This window comes from Corythoichthys intestinalis, chromosome 5, assembly GCF_030265065.1.
Source record: "Corythoichthys intestinalis isolate RoL2023-P3 chromosome 5, ASM3026506v1, whole genome shotgun sequence".
Taxonomy (NCBI): Eukaryota; Metazoa; Chordata; class Actinopteri; order Syngnathiformes; family Syngnathidae; genus Corythoichthys; species Corythoichthys intestinalis.
Genome location: NC_080399.1, coordinates 45,831,023 through 45,853,029, shown reverse-complemented (window position 1 = coordinate 45,853,029; position 22,007 = coordinate 45,831,023). Strand labels below are relative to the sequence as shown.

General features: G+C 41.0%; 2 protein-coding genes across 3 annotated transcripts in view; both read left to right on the top strand.

Annotated features, from left to right (window-relative positions):
- Window positions 1–5,152, top strand: part of spg11 (SPG11 vesicle trafficking associated, spatacsin) — a 57,012-nt gene extending 51,860 nt beyond the window's left edge. Inside the window, exon 40 of the mRNA XM_057836645.1 lies at window positions 58–5,152. Coding sequence (XP_057692628.1) covers window positions 58–235 — 178 coding nt within the window. The 3' untranslated portion in view covers window positions 236–5,152. The remainder of the gene's footprint in view (window positions 1–57) is intronic.
- A 177-nt stretch (window positions 5,153–5,329) lies between these two features.
- Window positions 5,330–22,007, top strand: part of LOC130916154 (uncharacterized) — a 35,242-nt gene continuing 18,564 nt past the window's right edge. The window contains exons 1-11 of one of the 2 annotated variants that reach the window (XM_057836646.1): window positions 5,330–5,734; window positions 5,809–5,922; window positions 8,537–8,599; window positions 8,995–9,114; window positions 9,188–9,250; window positions 9,363–9,479; window positions 9,633–9,746; window positions 10,104–10,276; window positions 10,828–11,497; window positions 17,583–17,725; window positions 18,615–18,675. In XM_057836646.1, coding sequence (XP_057692629.1) covers window positions 5,552–5,734; window positions 5,809–5,922; window positions 8,537–8,599; window positions 8,995–9,114; window positions 9,188–9,250; window positions 9,363–9,479; window positions 9,633–9,746; window positions 10,104–10,276; window positions 10,828–11,497; window positions 17,583–17,725; window positions 18,615–18,675 — 1,821 coding nt within the window. In that variant the 5' untranslated portion in view covers window positions 5,330–5,551. The remainder of the gene's footprint in view (window positions 5,735–5,808; window positions 5,923–8,536; window positions 8,600–8,994; window positions 9,115–9,187; window positions 9,251–9,362; window positions 9,480–9,632; window positions 9,747–10,103; window positions 10,277–10,827; window positions 11,498–17,582; window positions 17,726–18,614; window positions 18,676–22,007) is intronic. The other variant, XM_057836647.1, reaches the window with a different exon arrangement.

Sequence of the window (22,007 nt, the reverse complement as noted above, 5' to 3'; positions counted from 1 at the left end):
TTGTGATAATTGTGCATATCGTGTTCACGATGACCTCATATCTTGCTCGCTTTTCAGGCTGGATGGCACACCTGGCAATGTGACAGCAAATGTGCGTCGCCTGCTCACGTATTGTGACGACGTTTACCTGCGCTATCGCCTGGCGTACCGACGACAACTCGATGATGTCACCAGGACGCTGCTACAGGACAACACTGCCGCTAGTTACCTCAATGACGTCGTTGGCGCACACTGACGCACCGAAACGTAAAAGACAATAGCACGATCGTATAGCTCATCTCGCCCATGAAAATGAATTGAAATGCAATTAATCAGCACCCTCCAGAAAATCATTTTTAAATGGAAATCTGCTCAGTTACAGTAACATAGCACTGTGACTGTACATTATTGTTGTATGTTCAAAACATGATTACAGTCGGAAATCAAGGTTGGGAGCATCACTTTAAAAATGTATTTGTCACCTGTTGAAATCATGTAGTTAGTAATGCAATCCAAGTACCATTAAATTAGTGTACAGTACAGTTTAAGTTTATTGTCCCATAAGAAGGGGAAACTTGTGTATAAGTGTATATTATATAATGACTTGAATTAACAGGATTTCAATGCCAAATATGTTAAAACCAAATTAAATAACAATACAAAATATATTTCTAATGTATAACGTACAGTTGTCTTCAAAATTATTCAACCCCCGCAGTAGATAAGTGTTTTTGCAAGTTTGACATTTATTTGTTTATAATCACATTAAATAATGACATGTCAAATAGACAAATACAACTGAAATAACAAACACATTTTGGGGAATATACCAATTTATGGCCTTTCTGTGATTACTTCATTGACAAGATTATTCAACCCCTGACCTATGTATAACTTAAGTACTTAGTACAACATCCTTTGCAACAATAACATCTCTTAGACATGAAGCATACCTTGACACAGGTTTCTTGTAGTGATCCACTGGTATCTTTGCCCATTCCTCATGGGCAATGGGCTCTAGTTCATTAACATTTTTGGGCTTCTTCTTCTACCACCAGAGATTTTTTAATAGGATTTAAGTCTGGTGATTGCGATGGCAATTCTAGAATCTTTCAGCACTTCTTTTGCAACCAAGATGTGGTAGATGTGGAGGTATGCCATAGACCTCATAATGATATTGGCGGGGCCGATTAATAGAGAGCCTGCATTGTTGGCGTGACCGTCAAAGCTGACCGAGTGGAATCATTTTTTTCGTTAAAAATTCTTGTGCGTAAACGCTTAAATCCCTGAATCCTTTATAGATATGGACGTAAAACAATCTTGATTCTTGGTTAAAAGCAAAAAAAACCAAAAACATGCAGTTAGCATTTATTTTGCGTAAATACATCGAAGTGCGATGCTAGTCTGTCAGTCAATGTGGCGGCCGCCATGTCTAAACAGAGCTTTTCCGGTGTAAATTCTTGTGAACAAATGCTTAAATCCCTGAATTCTTTATGGATATGGATGTAAACCAGTCTCGATTCATGGTTAGAAGCAAAAAAAACGTGCAGTTAGCATTCATTTTACGTAAATAGGTCGAAGTACGATGCTAGTCTGTCAGTCAATGTGGCGGCCGCTTTATGTAAACAGAGCTTTTCTAGTGAAAATTCCTGTGAATAAATGCTTAAATCCCCGAATTCTTTATAGATATGGACATAAGACAGTCTCGATTCTTGGTTAAAAGCAAAAAAATCATGCAGTTAGCATTTATTTTACGTAAATATGTCAAAGTACGATGCTAGTCTGTTAGTCAATGTGGCGTCCGCCTTATGTAAACAGCTTTTTCCTGTGAAAATGCTTGTGAATAAATGCTTAAATCCCTGAATGCTTTATAAATATGGACGTAAAACAGTCTTGATTCTTGGTTAAAAGCACAAAAAAAAAAAAAACGTGCAGTTAGCATTTATTTTACGTAAATATGTGGAAGAATGATGCTAGTCTGTTCGACAATGTGGTGGCAGCCTTACAACAGAGAGCTTTTTACGTTAAAAATTCTTATGAAAAATATAATAATCACTTTGAATCCTTGAACAAATCACTCCTGAGACAATCCTTCCTGTTTGTATGCGGCGCAGCTTTCATACTTTTTCAACATAAACCCGACATTGGATTGTCGCATATGTCGCTGCGACCGACTGCGAATAACTGAAGTGGATTATGGGATGGCCCCCTACTTGAAGGCGCAGTGAAGGTTGAATATGACCTGTCAATATCATTATGAAGTCTTTGGGTATGCTTAGGATCATTGTCCTGATGGAAGGTCCAACCTCACCCAGACCTTACCCAAGCCTCAGCTTTGTCAATGACTGCATGACATTTGCATCCAAGATCTCTTGGTATTCAACTACCCTAAATACCTTGCACACGCTGAAGATTCCCTGTACCTGAAGAAGCAAAACAACCCCAGAGCATGACTGACCCCCCACCGTGCTTCACAGTACTGGTAGATAGGGTCTTATTTTCTTTATATGCATTATTCTTTCTCCGTTGACCCATTGGCCCAAAAAGTTCCAGTTTGGTCTTATCACTCCAGAGAACAGGATCCCAAAACCTTTGTGGTTTGGAGTCAGCAGAGGGCTGCGCCTGGAAGTTCTTGCATGGAAGCCATCGTTTCGCAGTGTGCGTATTATTGTCTGAGATGAAACTGAATACCTTCCCATGACATGTCCTGTTGTAGTTCCTCAGGTGTCACCCATGGATTTTTCTCCACCTTTTGCTCCAGCAGTTGGAGACCGTAACCTTTTTCTACCACGCCCAGGTAGCGTTTCCACTGTGCCTTTAGCTTTAAACTTACGGACTATGCGCCCAATTACCAGGTGATTTAAAGCAACTAGTTTTTCAACAAATTTTCAACCCTTGCCCCTCGTGTGAAAGAAGGTTGCCCAAAGTATTTCAATATGCAAATTGTGCATTTCTTAGACCTCTGATAATGGAAAAAAATCATATTTAAACACGAGAAAATAACACAGCTTACGAGTGATGACTGTGATGTAAGTAATGCCACGTGAGTCCAGTACATAAATGCTGATACACTCGAAACAGGTAAAAAATAGCTAAGAAAAATGGGTTCATACTGTTTATACACTGCAAAAACACACCGACTTTAAAACTAATGAAATTCCTTTTTTTTCCCTGTGTCAACCTACTAGCAATAAGTGAAATTATCGGCCAGTGTTTCAAGTACGTTTTACCCACTTAGATTTCTTGAAATAAGAAAACCAGCTAGCTGAAAACAAGTTTAACAGTCTTATTTTATGCAATTAAAAAAAAAAAAAAAAAAAAAAAAAAAAGAGCTTGTTTGTCAGAAATGTTCCTAATTCAAGAATGGATATTGTTCAAAATATTATTTGAAGGCAAGTTTTTCTTGATTTAGGTGAAAAATGACTAACTTTTAGATGTATAGGCTTAATAAGAAATACTATTATTAAAGTAAGTGGAATAATCTAACACAACCTGTTACCCAGTCTTTACAAAATGGAGAAAATAATTTGACTATATTTAATTTTAAAAAGAATCTGATTAAGACGTTCTAAATTTGCAGTGTAGTTTCTGTACCTGTGCAATCTGTCTCTGCCTTCTTTCTCTGTGTGAGACTCGGACAAAGCACGCTTCACCTCCTGGGTTCATTCTATCTTGTTTCTCCAGTAGCAAAGGGTAGATGTGTAGGCGGGACAATCTTAGATACTCACATTTGATTGGCTAAAATAGTAGTGGCATATAAAAATTTCTGACAACAGCTATTCCGCCTACTTCCGGAATATATTGGCTTTTATTTACGTTTTCCTCCACTATAACACACTGGATAAATGAAATACTGTGTCTTTTCACTTAAAGAAGGTTCTTTCCACTGGGATGCACATCAAGGGTTTTTCTATCCCTTTTTAACTCCAGGCACATGCACATATAACTAAGCACTTGCCTTTCTATCCTAGACACAAAATATTTTTAGCTGCTAGCTGCTTTCTTATAAAATTTTTAAAATGATCTGTTTAAAAAAATGAAAAATTCTTCACTGTCACTGTGTGTGTATACTGTAAATACATGAATAATTTTTTTCTGTGCTGTGAGTTATATTTTAAAGGCAAAGTTTTTACATCAGGCTTAATCTTCGAGTTAGCAGGGGTTTAATAAGTCGGTGGAGTTGATTTCAACATATTCCGTGCAGTTAGTTATTTATTAGTTTCAGGGCTCCGGAGTGGTTAGCGAGTCAATTGGCCCGTTCTAACATGCCAATAAAAAACAACATATGCACCATATGAAAACCACCATGCAGTCAATAGTGTTGGCTATGTTTTCAGGATGAAGTTATTAAAACTTACCATTCCATGTCAATAAGTGCAGTATGAACAGCAACATTTGTAATCCAGCAGCTCTGTAGGTAACAGGCTGCAGAGCGGAGTGATATTTTTTCCACCGGTGTGTAGCCAGCAGCAAGTATCCACAGTTTGTATTATTTACAGTGTGGTCTGTTTACCTAAGCCGTCGTTTTTCCTCAACTATTTAAATGCTTACGAGAAGGCAGGTTTGCTGGAGGTAAACATATCTTTTGATGGACAAAATAAAAAACGCTTGGAGTGCTTTGTGGTCGCAACTGGTACCATCCGAGTGGGATAAGTCTGACTTCCTTGAATGCAGCTTGAGCACGAGAGGCCGAAGTACTCCTCTCTATTGTGGTCGCATTACGCATCTAAAAAAAATAGTTCTGCAGAAATAAATGAATTACGGCAGCTTAGTGTGACGTTGTTTTGGCCGCATGGGAATTTTGTAAAATGATCTGCATTTTGAATTTGCCGATGTTAAAATGTTTTTTATATTGGCATGCTATGATGGGACCATTGACTCGCGTAGCCTAATCACTCAGGAGCCCTGAAATGAATAACTAACAAATTGCACGGAATTTGTTGAAATAACTTCACCGACTAAATAAACTACCGCTAACTTGAAGATTTAAGTTTAATGCCAGAAATTCTAAACTTCCGCTTAAAGTGTGAAAAATGTTTTAAAATGATGTGATTGTGAAATGAGTAAAATGACATTGGTCTCATTGTTTGTCACAAAACATGTTGAACAGGGGTGTATAGAGTTTTTATATCCACGATGGCTTCCTTTCACCTCTTTGTTGTTTTCTGTATTTTTGACTTGTTTTACTAAAATAAATAAGTTTGATACACACGTTTGTTTTTAAACACACCTCCTCTCACCCTCTTAATGTGATGATGATATGTGACATTAACCACCTAAGGTAATTTTCGGATGATTTTTGATAGGATATCAATGGAATACATTTGGTCATACAGTGTGGAAACAACCAATCTATACACAATCATTAAACATGTTTTTTTTTTTTAAGTTACACACCGCTCTAACTGCTGAGTCACACCAAAGTCAGGTGTTGTCGTGTTCTTTGGGTGTGTTGACGCGGGCGTGAAGCTCATTTACCAATTTATCTCCATCTCAGGTGTCAAACGACTCAGGTTTCCTTTTCTCACCTCTCAATTCCTGTCAAAGTCTGTTATTCTTCTTGCATGTCAAGATGGGAAGTGGAGCGTCCACTACCACCGTGGATGCAACCCCTCCAAGCCAGGTGGATGACTTGAAGTGTTATCGGGTCAAATCCCCGTCACTTGCAATCAGGACCCCGTCACCTGTGGAACAGATCCCCTCGCCTGTAGTTAGGTCCCCAACACCTGCAGTCCTGAGTGGAGAAACATTGCAGGTAAAAGATGTTTGAGTGCTGGAGGTGATGTCCTCAAATTGGTGGTGATGTTTGGGGTCAATATTTGTTTGCAGGGGGATGACAGACGCCATGTGGTGGATGTCCTGTCTGTCACCAGCGACCAGTCTGACTCCAAATCGGCTGAAAAAGTAGAGGCAGTGACAAGTGTCGTCAATCCACTCGTGACCGTGAGCTGGTTTGATTTTGACGTTTTCGTGAGAATAGTTACAGTGTATCACAAAAGTGAGTACACCCCTCTCATTTCTGCAGATATTTATATCTTTTCATGGGACAACACTGACAAACTGGCACTATGACACAATGAAAAGAAGTCTCTGTGCAGCTTGTATAATACAGTTAATTTATTTTCCCCTCAAAATAACTCAAAATATAGCCATTAATATCTATACCCCTGGTAACAAAAGTGAGTGCACCCCTTAGAAACTATGTACGTACCTAAATGTCCAAATTGAGTACTGCTTGTCATTTTCCCTCCAAACTGTCATGTCACTCGTTACAGGAGTGCTGTCAGCTTTGCTGCAGAGATTGAAGAAGTGGGGGGTTAGCCGGTTTGTGCTCAGACCATACGCCGCACTCTAAATCAAACTGGTGTGCATGGCTGTCCCCCCAGGAGGAAGCCTCTTCTGAAGACTGCACACAAGAAAGCCTGCTAACAGTTTGCTGAAGACATATCAACAAAGCACATGGATTACTGGAACCATGTCCTATGGTCTGATGAGACGGGCGGGCTTTCATGTGTACTGTCTTCAGAAGAGGCTTCCTCCTGGGGTGACAGACATGCACCTCAATTTGATGTAGAGTGCTGTGTATGGTCTGAGCACTAACAGGCTGACCCCTCCACCTTTTCAATTTCTGCAGCAATGCTGAAAGCCATCCTGTAACGAGTCACATGACATTTTGGAGGGAAAATGACATGCAGTGCTCAATTCGGACATTTAGGGATGTTTTTTAATAGGGGTGTATTCACTTTTGTTGCCAGGGGTTTAGATATTAATGGCTGTTTTTAGTTATTTTGAGGGGAAAATAAATTAACTGCATTATATAAGGTGTACACAGACTACTTTTCATTGTGTCAAAGTGTCATTTTGTCAGTGTTATCGTATGAAAAGATATACTTAAAGTGCATGTGACACAAAAAAGCATGTTTATTTCATAATGCACGCGGTATTTTATGCTCCTGACTGATATGGACCGCTAGGATGTGTGTTAAAGCGATCACTATATTTATTTAGGTTTTTGAATCCCGCGCCATGAATATGAGTGACTTCCGGCTTCGGTCTTGCATTGAGGAGGAAGGCGCTGTGACGTGTACGGATGAAGGCGTCCTCTTCACTATACAGCGTACTGTTGTGTATGAGGACTAAGGATTCATCTGATTTTGCGGATTAATACGTTTTTTTTTCACATCACGCCAGCCAAACGGCTGCAGAAAAATCTTGCTGTATGTAGGAGAGGCGTGTGCGCCTTTTTGGAGGTTAAAAAGGTTCCCATTCACCGTGTATATTGGCCAAAACAAGCCCTACTACTGTGGGACCATTGGCCTTACGAGGAAGTGAATAAACATCTTGTTTTGTGTTATGTCAAATACGAATACAGCGATTACAAAGTAAACACTACAAACTTTCTTTAACTAAAGGACTACTTACGTTTGATCATTGATAGGCATGTAAAAAGCTCTCCTCATGCACATCAGCTGCACGTTAGCTGCACAACAATTGCAGCCGCCCTCCTCTGGGGAACGAGCTGTAAATTGCTCTCTGCCGGGCGGTTTGCCGATCTGCAAAGACAATCGACAACCCAGTCGTCATGTCAAATAATCCGGGCTAGTTATGTGTGATTTACCGCTTCGAAGACTTTGAAACATCACTCAGTTCGGGTTAGCATGTCGGCTAGCTGTCACGCCTCTTGGTTTGTTTACATTCTCCAAAGCCAGGGAAGGGAAATGACATATGTCCGATTTAGGTGTCATAAAATATCGTTCGGGAGGTGCGACAGTAAAGGTGAAGTCGACAGTTTTGACCATTATGGAGTAATTTTGCCATGTCGTCCTGAATAAGTGCATTTTTATCATTTCATATCCCATTTAGCACAAGACTGTCATGACCATGCCATTTATTTAGCAATTAGGGAAAATATATATTTATCTAAAGAATATCCTGTAAAAATATTGAAGTAAAGAGACAGAAACAATGACATTTTGCAGCTCTCTTCGTCGCGTTTTCCTCATTGTGAATAGTTGCCCCTCGACGGGCTGACTGGTCCTTCTCAAGCCATTTATTTAGCTATTGGGGAAAAATACTTGGATAAAAAGAATATCCTGTAAAAATATTGGAGTAGAGAGACTGAAACAATGACATTTTGCGGCTCTCTTCGTCGCGTTTTCCTCGTTCTGAATAATTCCCCCTCAATGGGCTGAATAGTAAAACCGATGAGCCCAGTCTCCCGCTGACGTCATCCACCTGTTGGGGACGCTAGAGCCATATAATGGTAGGCGTGGCTAAACGGCAGATGAAAAGGCTAATTTCTCGTTGTCTGCGCTTTGCTAAATTGTTGTATATAGTCGAATCGTCTCAAAATATGATTCTAATTCACATAATATTGCTATTTAAGACTTTTTTTTCTCCTGTCATATGCTCTTTAAATATCTGCAGAAATGCGAGGGGTGTACTCACTTTTGTGATACACTGTAAATCACTGTCTGTCGCTGCTCTGACCTTTTGTCTTGTTTGTCGACTTTACTGCTGCTCTGAACCGCCTTGTTTCCTGTGCCACTGAGTTTAGCCAGGGATCACAAAGGGAACAACTGGTCAACACAACACTGCTGAAGATGGGGCATATAATCAGGTAGCCATTTAGGAAAATCAGATTGCCTCTTTACCCCAGGGGGAGAGGGCAGGTGGGGTCAATCAAAGGATATCCCATGGAGGGTGGGTGATAGGCTAAAGGGACTCTGAAATTGGATCCTAAAGCTGCCTGTTTACCTGTATGACAATCAAAAGACAAATAAAATAGCAAGACAGAATGATTTAGCACACTGTTCTTTATGGACTAGCGAACTTTTTGGGATCTACCAGTTGATCAACATATCGGGCCTATGCGGTTACATGTTATGTAATTACACACTATCGGGCTATATGCTAAAAGCCTTCACGCTATGCAACAAGGAAGACAAGGCTGCAGACATCAGACCTGACAGAAGACCTGACTAAGATGGCCCATGGTAATGTGTTTCAAATCAGGAAGTGTCCGGTGAGGAAGAGGAAGTACCAGTAAACTTTGAGAGTTTTCTTCACAACAATGGAACTTTGTACAGCTGCTTCGAGCACCATGGGAACAGAGTCTACGTGGATGAGGCCCAGGTAACGCCAAACGGAAGATGTCCTGGTCACGTCAGCGCTATTGGTTTTGTTTCATAATGTCTCCTCTAATCAGAAGCTGCAGCCTTTTCCCCAGGAATGGTTTGACATGGGGCGCTTCATCAGGCCTAATCAAGAGGTGATGCCATCATCATCTCATTTCCTGTCTTTCGCCAAATTATTGAACCTTCACTTTCTGTCTCTGTCCAATGAATTTTCATGTATTGTCTTTGACCATCTTCCTCCCTGAGGTCGCCGTCCAGCCACTGGTCACAAGTGTCCAGCCGGTGGCAGCGGTTGGTGAAGATGATCGCGCAGGGAGCATTTTCATCCCAGGCAAAGGAAATGTGATGACGTACATGTTTGAGGTTAGGAACCGCCACTAAAGCACGCCAGTGTCATACAAATGTTTGAATTCAGCAAATCTGTCCTTTTCAGAAGTACTTATCCTGTCAGCATCTAAGATGCTCCATGTCTTTCTTGCATGTTCTAATCTTGTGTGCATGTGTGACGCTTCCCAGGAGAGGTTGAACGTGTGCCGCTTCTGGGATCCTCATTCAGGCATGTGGCTGCTGCTTCCCCTTCAGTGGGAAATGAATGTGGACTTTGTGCAAAGCAGAATTCACAGAATCACGGTAAGGAGGAAGGTCTCACATCACAGCTTGGCAAAGAATAGGCCGTTTAAAGAAATTTCAGGACAGAATTCCTAAAGGTTGTGAAATGCGGCGAACTTCAAAAGTTTAGAGCAATTGGAGCCCTGCGAGGTTGAAGTCAACAGTCTCTTGCTATGGGGGGCAATTTCAAAGTTATTTTAGACCTTTTGATGAAGCACTTGAACAGCAATTTATAGCAACAGCTAATATTGGCAATTCAAATTTGATTCTTGCTACAGAATCAAATGTTCGCTTGAATGTTCACTTGTTTCGCATATTTCAAGATTGAAGTGAATGTGTGATCTAAAATTTTATTTCATTTTTGTTTTCTATCTCAAGTCAGTCCTCCCGGGCCTGCTAGACCAAAAAGAAATCACGGCAGCACTCCGACTTTGTAACTATGACGCTGAAGATGTCATCTCTGCCTACCTCACAATGTTTGGAGAGATCCTCTTGCATGCTAACGCTAATGCAACAGGAGATCCAGGATACAGCGATCTTAATTCATTCAGGTTGGCAAATACAGCAGCATGCTACGCTAACCTACCATGCGATCTTAGCATCTAAACCAGGCTCTGCTACACTACTGCTTGCTACATTCTATGCTAATTGATGTTGCCCAGATGTTTTTTTAATACACATTTCCTTTATTGCCTAATGTTAAAGATAAGGTGTTTGATGACCAGGCTAAATGGATCTTGATTGCAACGTCCAGTTCATCTTTCTCGTTAAAAAATTATCAGGAGGCAGTGTAACTGTTTTCATGGGCACACTGTCGCTTTATACCTTGTGTATGTTCTCATCAAATGTTGATTGATTGTTGATTGAGTTCTTTCCTCTGATTTTACACAAAAGAAGCAGTCTAGCAGTTCAGCTGTAGAAAATAGATCATGAGAATCTTAAGTTTTTTTTTCCAGCATGGACTTAGAATTTTCACGGCCTGAAGCTTTTTTCTTATCTTAAGAATTCCTCAAAAGTCTTAATTTACCACGTAGCTTTAATTGGCTATTTTCCACAACTGATGACTCTGATAACCCTCCTGATACTGGTGTGGTCCATCCAGAGCTCTTCTGGAGCGCGACCATATGATCGAGGATCTGAGGCAACAGCTGGACTCCAAACAGAAAGAGTCTGACGAACGTCTCCATAGGAACAAACTCCTGGTCCGGGAAGTTCACCATCTGAGCGAGATTGTGCAAAACCTCAATCGCAAAACAGCCGAGCTGGAGGCCGACCGACAGGAGGCACGGGAGAAGGTCCGCTTCCTGCAGAGTCGCCAGACACCTGTGGTGCCGAACACTAGGAGCGCCTCTGCCAAGCCCTCAGTGAATCCGGATCACCTGCGCCAGGCCGGTGGACTAGCCCGGGAGCTCAAGGTGTCTGCTAAACAGCTGAGGTCTTGGGTCCTCCTGACGCTCAGTGACTTGAAGAGCATTCTAACCCAGACGGAAGATGTCCTGAAGAAGATGACTGAGGCTCAGCGGCAGGCAGACCGTGATGCACAAACAATGCGTTCACTTTACCAGAAGGAAACGCTTGAGAGACGCGCTTTATACAACAAGCTGCTGGAGCTGCAGGGGAATGTCAGAGTGTTCTGCAGGTGCAGGAACATTCGCACAACTGGAAGCTCCTCATGTCTAGAACAGTACGACCAGCAGGAAGTCACGTTAATACACAATAACACCAGGAAAAAGTTCTTCTTTGACAAGGTCTACGCACCCACCAGCACACAGGTACCATAGCAATAACAGATGTAGACACACAACCCTATGCAAAGTTTGTTGAAAACCCACCCGCGCTCCAACATGAAGAGCACATCTTTCAACGTGTATAAACATTTTTGAAATGCCAGAAATAAAAATGACAGACATGATTATGGTCTATTCAGATATGGAACATTTATACAGTGGTATGAAAAAGTATCTGAACCTTTTGGAATTGCTCATATTCCTGCATAAAATCACCATCAAATGTGAACTAATCTTTGTCAAAATCACACAGATTAAAAAACAGTGTTTGCTTTAACTAAAACCACCCCAAAAATATAATTTATCATATTTTTAATGAGGATAGCATGCAAATAATGACAGAAGGGGAAAAATATGTAAGTGAGCCCTCTGCCTAAGGAGACGTAAAGAGCAATTGAAACCAATTTTTACCAAACATTTTAAGTCAGGTGTGTGCTCAATCACTGATGAGTGGTTTAAAGTTGCCCTGCCCGCTATAAAACACACACCTGGTAAGAAATGTCTTGATGAGAAGCATTGTCTGATGTGCATTATGGCTTGGTCAAAAGAGCTGTCTGAAGATCTGCGATCAAGGATAGTTGATTTGTATAAAGCTGGGAAAGGATACAAAACTATCTCTAAAAGTCTGGATGTTCATAAATCAACAGTCAGTGAAGTTGTCTACAAAAGGAGCGAGTTTGGCACTGTTGATTCTCTTCCAAGGAGTGCCCGTCCACCAAAGATGAAGCTAGGAGTTCAGCGCAGAATACTCAGAGAGGTAAAAAAGAAAAGAATCCTAGCGTGTCTGCTAAAGACAGAAATCACTGGCACAGTCCAATATCTCTGTGCACACATCAACTACATTTAAAACTATGGCCAAGAATGGTGTTCATGGGAGGACTCCAAGGAGGAAGCCGCTGCTGTCTAAAAAAAACATTGTTGCTCGTTTAATGTTAGCAAAAAGGCACTTGGACACTCCACAGAAGTTTTGGCAAAATATTTTGTGGACTGATGAAACCAAAGCTGAATTGTTTGGGAGTAACACACAACGTCATGCGTGGAGAAAAAATGGAACAGCTCACCAACATCAACACCTCATCCCAACCATGAAGCATGGTGGAGGGAGCATCATGATTTGGGGCTGTTTGCTGCCTCGGGGCCTGGACAACTTGCAATCATTCATGGAAGAATGAATTCAAAAGTTTCTCATGATGTTTTGCACAAAACCTGAGGCTGTCTGTCAGACAGTTATTGCTGCCAAGGGGGTGGGGGGCACAAAATATTAAATGAGATGGTTCATTTACTTTGAACATTCATTCCCCCTTCTGTCATTGTTTGCATACTATCCTCATTCAAATATGAAAACCTATAAATGGGTGTATTTAGTTAAAGCAGACAGTTTTTTCATCTGTGTGATTTTGATAAGGATCAAATCACATTTGATGGTAATTTTATGCAGAAATGTGAGAAATTCCAAAAGGTTCAGATACTTTTTCATACCACTGTAGCTTATGGAAGATGTAAGAGCTGACTTAAACAGTAATGGTAATTACTAGTGACTAAATGGTTATTCAAGGTTCTGACCATTGCAGTAGATTTCTTGGTTTATAATTCAGCTAATGTAATTGGGAGCAGATTATTTTTATCATTGCCAACCTGGCAGAGGATAAAGGAAAACAATACAAATATGTAGGTCACGAACTTTACATTCAGTTCTTGCAAAAACTATTAATAATTGGGTCGTTGGAGCATAAATAAGAGACTTGCCAATAGAGTGCTGTAAATATTGGAAATGTGTTGGAGAAGCACCTTGCAAGACATCTATGTTAAGTGGTCTGAGAAGGACTTTACTGACTGCAAGAGCACAGAGCAACATCTGCTTAACCAAGTGGCATAGTTCAGGGGGGCTAATACGCAATCAAATTTTTTTGCCTGATCCACAAAAACAACTGCAAAATACAGTGCCTTGCAAAAGTATTCGCCCCCCTTGAATCTTGCAACCTTTCGCCACATTTCAGGCTTCAAACATAAAGATATGAAATTTAATTTTTTTGTCAAGAATCAACAACAAGTGGGACACAATCGTGAAGTGGAACAACATTTATTGGATAATTTAAACTTTTTTAACAAATAAAAAACTGAAAAGTGGGGCGTGCAATATTATTCGGCCCCTTTACTTTCAGTGCAGCAAACTCACTCCAGAAGTTCAGTGAGGATCTCTGAATGATCCAATGTTGTCCTAAATGACCGATGATGATAAATAGAATCCACCTGTGTGTAATCAAGTCTCCGTATAAATGCACCTGCTCTGTGATAGTCTCAGGGTTCTGTTTAAAGTGCAGAGAGCATTATGAAAACCAAGGAACACACCAGGCAGGTCCGAGATACCGTTGTGGAGAAGTTTAAAGCCGGATTTGGATACAAAAAGATTTCCCAAGCTTTAAACATCTCAAGGAGCACTGTGCAAGCCATCATATTGAAATGGAAGGAGCATCAGACCACTGCAAATCTACCAAGACCCGGCCGTCCTTCCAAACTTTCTTCTCAAACAAGGAGAAAACTGATCAGAAATGCAGCCAAGAGGCCCATGATCACTCTGGATGAACTGCAGAGATCTACAGCTGAGGTGGGAGAGTCTGTCCATAGGACAACAATCAGTCGTACACTGCCCAAATCTGGCCTTTATGGAAGAGTGGCAAGAAGAAAGCCATTTCTCAAAGATATCCATAAAAAGTCTCGTTTAAAGTTTGCCACAAGCCACCTGGGAGACACACCAAACATGTAGAAGAAGGTGCTCTGGTCAGATGAAACCAAAATTGAACTTTTTGGCCACAATGCAAAACGATATGTTTGGCGTAAAAGCAACACAGCTCATCACCCTGAACACACCATCCCCACTGTCAAACATGGTGGTGGCAGCATCATGGTTTGGGCCTGCTTTTCTTCAGCAGGGACAGGGAAGATGGTTAAAATTGACGGGAAGATGGATGCAGCCAAATACAGGAACATTCTGGAAGAAAACCTGTTGGTATCTGCACAAGACCTGAGACTGGGACGGAGATTTATCTTCCAACAGGACAATGATCTAAAACATAAAGCCAAATCTAGAATGGAATGGTTCGAAAATAAACGTATCCAGGTGTTAGAATGGCCAAGTCAAAGTCCAGACCTGAATCCAATCGAGAATCTGTGGAAAGAGCTGAAGACTGCTGTTCACAAACACTCTCCATCCAACCTCACTGAGCTCGAGCTGTTTTGCAAGGAAGAATGGGCAAGAATGTCAGTCTCTCGATGTGCAAAACTGATAGAAACATACCCCAAGCGACTTGCAGCTGTAATTGGAGCAAAAGGTGGCGCTACAAAGTATTAACGCAAGGGGGGCCGAATAATATTGCACGCCCCACTTTTCAGTTTTTTATTTGTTAAAAAAGTTTAAATTATCCAATAAATTTTGTTCCACTTCACGATTGTGTCCCACTTGTTGTTGATTCTTGACAAAAAATTAAAATTTTATATCTTTATGTTTGAAGCCTGAAATGTGGCGAAAGGTTGCAAGGTTCAAGGGGGCCGAATACTTTTGCAAGGCACTGTATCTTCTTGTCAGTGGCACCCAAAATCAGGGTTGGGTACTGTTGGGTTTTACCCAGTACCAAGTCATACTTGGTACATTTTAAACCGTTCTAGTGGTTATACAGTTCTTAAAACCGTGCACACATGTCGTAATAATAATAATTTCCAGGGTGATAATGAATACAATATTAACTTAGAGTAAATCTTTTAATGATACAAATTTTAGTGTCGTAACACTGAATCCTAATTTCCCCCCAGTGAGTTGGCAGCGCCTTGCATGGCAGCAGCCGTGTGTGTGTAATGGGAACTAATATGATGGCCACATTGAAACATGTTGATAAATTCGCTATATACTGAAAGTAGTCTCTAATTACCATTTACAGTGGGGCAAATAAGTATTTAGTCAACCACCAATTGTGCAAGTTCTCCTACTTGAAAAGATTAGAGAGGCCTGTAATTGTCAACATGGGTAAACCTCAACCATGAGAGACAGAATGTGGAGAAAAAAAAATAGAAAATCACATTGTTTGATTTTTTTTTTTAATTATTTCCACATTAGAGTGGAAAATAAGTATTTGGTCACCTTTAAACAAGCAAGATTTCTGGCTGTCAAAGAGGTCTAACTTCTTCTAACGAGGTCTAACGAGGCTCCACTCGTTACCTGTATTAATGGCACCTGTTTAACTCATTATCGGTATAAAAGACACCTGTCCACAATCTCCGCCAGTCACAGTCCAAACTCCACTATCGCCAAGACCAAAGAGCTGTCGAAGGACACCAGAGACAAAATTGTAGACCTGCACCAGGCTGGGAAGACTGAAACTGCAATAAGTAAACCGCTTGGTGTAAAGAAATCAACTGTGGGAGCAATTATTAGAAAATGGAAGACATACAAGACCACTGATAATCTCCCTCGATCTTTGACTCCATGCAAGATCTCACCCCGTGGCGTCAAAATGATAACAAGAACGGTGAGCAAAAATCCCAGAACCACACAGGGGGAAACATCATGCTTTGGGGCTGTTTTTCTGCAAAGGGACCAGGACGACTGATCTGTGTAAAGGAAAGAATGAATGGAGCCATGTATCGAGAGATTTTGAGTGAAAATTTTCTTCTATCAGCAAGGGCATTGAAGATGAAACGTGTCTTTCAGCTTGACAATGATCCCAAACACACAGGGCAACAAACGAGTGGCTTCGTAAGAAGCATTTCAAGGTCCTGGAGTGGCCTAGCCAGTCTTTGGTATTGACCAAATATTTATTTTCCACCATGATTTGCAAATAAATTCTTTAAAAATCAAACAATGTGATTTTCTGTTTTTTTTTTCCAGATTCTGTCTCCCATGGTTGAGGTTTACCCATGTTGAAAATTACAGGCTTCTCTAATATTTTCAAATAGGAGAACTTGCGAAATTAGTGGTTGACTAAATACTTATTTGCCCCACTGTACCAAAAATCTGAAGAAAAGGATGAAGGCCAATCGCCACAAATTTTGTGACTGATTACATATTGTACCTGAAGGCGAAAGACTGCCGTCATGATCCTCATCTGTAAACCCTACCCTTGATCGCTTCGCATTCAGCAGCATCACCGACATGTTTGTAATGAAACAAGTGGTTGGTAATGAATTAAATTACTTGAAACAGCACAGACCATCTACGTATGTAAATTTGCAGACTTGAATTACAGTGATCACTCGTTTTTCGCAGTTAATGGGGCCTGCTGTTCGTCCGTCTTGCGGGAAATAAAAACAACTGCGGCGCTGTAATAAATCGGCGTATTTCGAGCATGTCATCGGATGTAGAAACAAATGGCGAGTCAAATTTTACGTCATTGAAAAAGGGTTGAAAAGATCGTGTGTCGAAGCGATCATATGTCGAGGCACCACTGTATATATATATATAGTATACTTTAATGTTTTTTAAGCACTTCAAATATAATAAATATGTTTTAAACATGTTACTGTCCCACTTAATTATTTTTAAACAAGAATAAAGTAGAAAAATGCTTGTCTTTATTAAATGCTTCATTGCGTGAGTCCACTCAAATCCGCTCAAACTGCTCACTTACACACAATGAGTTGCCACAGCAACTGTTTAACAAGTTAAACGATTATCTGATGCATGCGGCGCTTTGAAGCTTCGGCTTCCAAGCAGCTTTGGCAAGATCTAACATTAAATGTCTGTCAATCATCGTTAACTCTAATGAGCAGCTCCAGTGCACTGCCTGACCAACAAAGAGCAGGGAGAGAGGGAGGAGTGGGACTACGCGATCGGTCGGGACAGCTCATCTGTATTTATTTATTTATTTTATAACTGAAAAAAAAAATCCGCGATGGAATGAGGGCACGAAGTTTGAAACCGGAAGTAGCAAGGGATCACTGTATATAGCGCGTTTCACAGATAGGGGTCAAAATATGCTTTACATGTCACACACAGGCACATTCATAGCAACTGCAGCATGGCCGCCCCATGACGTCTCTTCAACGTTTTGGTCCTGTTGACGTTCCTGTTGTTCTACAGGAGGAGGTTTTTGCAGGAACCGTGCCCCTCATCACTTCCTGCGCAGATGGCTATAACGTTTGTATCCTGGCATATGGGCAGACGGGCTCAGGAAAGACCTTCACCATGATGGGCACCAAGGAACAGCCTGGAGTTAACATCAGGTGTGCATGTTAATGTGTATGATTTGTGTAAGTGTCTTTCAACATAGTGTTATTCTTACCTTGTGTAAAATATCAGATCAGAAGGAGGACAGGCAGGCAGAGGTTTTGGACATGCTGGGCTCTTGTGGCCCACATTTATTTAACAAAAAAGGAAAAAACGAACCAAAACTTCCATCCTAGAGGACCATGGCCACGCCGGGGAATGCCTCGGGGTAGATTCCGCGACTCCTATTCTTCAAAGTCTCTCCCCTTTTATATCTTGGGAAGAGCGCCTTTGTTTTAATTGCTTCATCATGTGTTACCTGAGTAGAAAATTTCCTGGAGGTGTGGTCCTCACCTCCCAGGGGTGTCGCCGTCCATGGTGCTGAACCCCTGTAGCGAGCCCTGTGGCACTGGGACGCCACACTTTAAGATGGAAACTTGCGATGTCCAAATTTGGTCAAATAAATACATGGCACTACTGATTAGTGTCCACATGGGTATGTTAATTTTACAAATCGTTGGCCAATCTAAAGTGTTGAAAGGGGAGGAGAAAGAGGAGGGAAGATAAGTCGGAAAGAAACGTGATATGGCAGGGTGGGGCGTACACAGTTCCAGCAATGCGAGGTGGGGAACCCAGTTTTTTGAAAATCACCTGTAAATGTTGATAGCGTATGTCACGGCATCACCGGGGCGACTTCTTCAGGTACAGAAACAGAGGTTCATTTGCCGGCAAAGAAGGGACATTATTTGAGAACAACAACAACCACTGAGAATCTACACAAACATGGTGTACATAAGCCTTACCTTGTAGTATGTGTTTCTTGTCTGTCTGTTGTAAATGATTAATGAATGTGTGTCCAGTATTTTATTGTCATGGTGTTACAGCCATCACTGCATCCCTTTGCAGGTCCATACGGGAACTTCTCCGTGTGTGCTCACTCAAAGAGAAAGTTTCGTACGTTCTTAAGGTACCAACACACCTCACATACTTTCTTTAGAGCTGCAAAATGCCCGACATGCAGATTTGCCTTTCACATGGAACATGGCAGCAGATCATTTGATGAAGTCACGATCAGTGTTGTCAGTGTTCTAGTAACGCGTTACTGTAATCTGATTGCTTTCCCTCAGTAACAAGCAATCTAACGCGTTCATTTTTCCAAACCAGTAATCTGATTAGAATTAGTTTCCTTAGTGCCTGTGCGTTACTATTTTGTTATTGCCTCATAATGACTGTAGAATGAAGAATACTGTAGTCATGTGCGAAGAGCATTTTGAATAGAAAATGTTGCTCTTGAGTTTGGGAGTGACATCACATGTCCCGTTTTCTAATAGGAGGGGGAAAAAATTGGTCACTTGTACTAACACGCTGTGTGAGCACTGTCTGCGGCGGCGGCCAACAACATAGCCTCTGTACCTTGTTGGGAGGTGAACAGTGAGAGGCAGGAGAGATACAACAAACGACTGCATTTGCTCACTGGAAATAAAGCCATTAATTCACATTTTTGTCCAGTAAAGATGACATAAATATCTCCGTGCGTTAAAAACTGCGCTGGCTCAAAAATACTAATAGCTAAAAGCTCCACATTCAATTAAAGGAACCACTTGGAATTACAGCATAACACGACAAAACTCGAAACAAAACCTACAGGTACGAGACAGCATTTCTACAGTTTGTAACTAGCCTTTACGTAATTTTTATCGTTAACAGTTTGTAACCATAGGCTGAGTTTGCCTGGTTTGGGAGGTGGGTGGGGTGGGGAACATGTTGTTGACTCAGAAGCAAAATTAAAAGTTTAGACACACCTCAACATTTGTGCGTTTTCTATATTCTCACTACCATTGTAAATTCTCACTGAAGATATCAAAACAATGAATGAACATGTGGAATTATATACTTAGCAAAAAAAAGGTGGAATTACTGACAACAGGTTTTTATATTCTACTTTCTTCAAACTTTTGGCCTGTACTGTATGTGTATATATATATATACTCACCGGCCACTTTATTAGGTACACCTGTCCAACTGCTGGTTAACCCTTAATTTCTAATCAGCCAATCACATGGCGGCAACTCAGTGCATTTAGGCATGTAGACATGGTTTAAGACAATCTCCTGCAGTTCAAACCAAGCATCAGTATGGGGAAGAAAGGTGATTTGAGTGACTTTGAACGTGGCATGGCTGTTGGTGCCAGAAGGGCTAGTCTGAGTATTTCAGAAACTGCTGATCTACTGGGATTTTCACGCATAACCATCTCTAGGGTTTACAGACAATGGTCCGAAAAAGAAAAAATATCCAGTGAGCGGCAGTTCTGTGGGCGGAAACACCTTGTTGATGCCAGAGGTCAGAGGAGAATGGCCAGACTAGTTCGAGCTGATAGAAAGGCAACAGTGGCTCAAATAACCACCCATTACAACCAAGGTAGGCAGAAGAGCATCTCTGAACGCACAGTACGTCGAACTCTGAGGCAGATGGGCTACAACAGCAGAAGACCACGCCGGGTGCCACTCCTTTCAGCTAAGAACAGGAAACTGAGGCTGCAATTTGCACAAGCTCATCGAAATTGGAAAGATTGGAAAAACGTTGCCTGGTCTGATGAGTCTCAATTTCTGCTGCGACCTTCGGATGGTAGGGTCAGAATTTGACGTCAACAACATGAAAGTATGGATTCATCCTGCCTTGTATCAACGGTTCAGGCTGGTGGTGGTGGTGTAATGGTGTGAGGAATATTTTCTTGGCACTCTTTGGGCCACTTGGTACCAATTGAGCATCGTTGGAACGCCACAGCCTACCCGAGTATTGTTGCTGACCATGTCTATCCCTTTATGACCACAATGTACCCAACTTCTGATGGCTACTTTCAGCAGGATAATGCGCCATGTCATAAAGCTGGAATCATCGATCCAAAAACTCCATGTTGCATGTATCACTGAGTGTCAAGACAAAGCTGTGAATGGCTACAGGCAGATTTTATGGGTGAAACATGGTAATATAACAAGGGTCGCGATGTAGAAATCGCAGACATCAAGGAGTGGTCGAGATGTTCATTTTCATTTATTTACTTTTTTAAACGTTTTTTTTTTTTTTTTTTTTCAGATTTTCTTTGTTTGGATCGATTATTTATCATCTAACATATCTGAGAAAGTGCGACAGTAAAGAAAAAATACAATTAGGCGAGAGTTGTAAGGTAGATATCTGTGACTTTTTTTACAGACACCATTTTTTTTCATTGTGACATACCGGTAATTTGTTTAAAAGTTTAAAATATGTGAGTGAAAAATTTATAAAGTTTTCTTTTTTAAACGAAATATTAGACATCACTTTATGATTCTAAGCTAAAAATGACAGACATTTTGAATACTAAATTAATTAATTACCTACGTTTTATGGCTGGGTTGAAACAAAAGCGGTTGCGCGACGTCTGTAGTCGGGGGTTTCCAGGGTAAAACGGACAAATTAAAAATAGTTCGGGGGCTATATGCGCCAAGAATGTGCTAGGACAGCATATAGACATATTGTTCTATCAAACACAACAGTTATTTTGGGTTAAAATAAAGCAGTTTATTTTAAAGAGGAGTGCAAGAACAGAAACTGCTTTTTCAGCCTTGTCTGTGTTTTCCGCCATGTATGTATATATATATATATATATATATATATATATATATACACGTATATACGTATATTCGGGGTGCTCAGTTCGGAACGGAGGCGTACCGAACGAGTTTCTGACGTAACGTAACCCTTACTTTTCGTGGCTGTGAGCCAATCGGGTTACAGTTTATTTGTATAGATTATATTTACTCCGTCTTCTCTACTATAATGACGACCAACACGGTAGGACAGTATAACTCAGAAAAGTCAACGGCACGACAATGTGGCCGCCGCGAGAACGCAGTGAACGCGGGCGTTAAAGTCAATCAGCCAATGCACACCAGTCGGAGTGCGGCCTCGTGTTAGACGTGTCCCACAAGCTGCTGAACGCGACACACGAGAAAAGAAAGGCAGAGTTTATTATTTGACGCGAGACTCCTGCGTCAATACTACTAGCTAGGATCTGGCAGACCTGAAGTCACTCGTGTAAAAATACGATGGATCCGGTCGATTTTCAAACTAATATGCCATCGTAACCCCCTTTTTGAGTCCATCAGATCTCTTGAGTGGTAGATCGGGGCACAGTTGACTTGTCTTTGTTGATTTACTGCTGTCTTCTCTGCTATATTAATAACCAACACGGCCCCGTGTTCAATACAAAACCCTCCTACCACAACAAAACAAGTAGGAACTAATATTCACATAGGAACT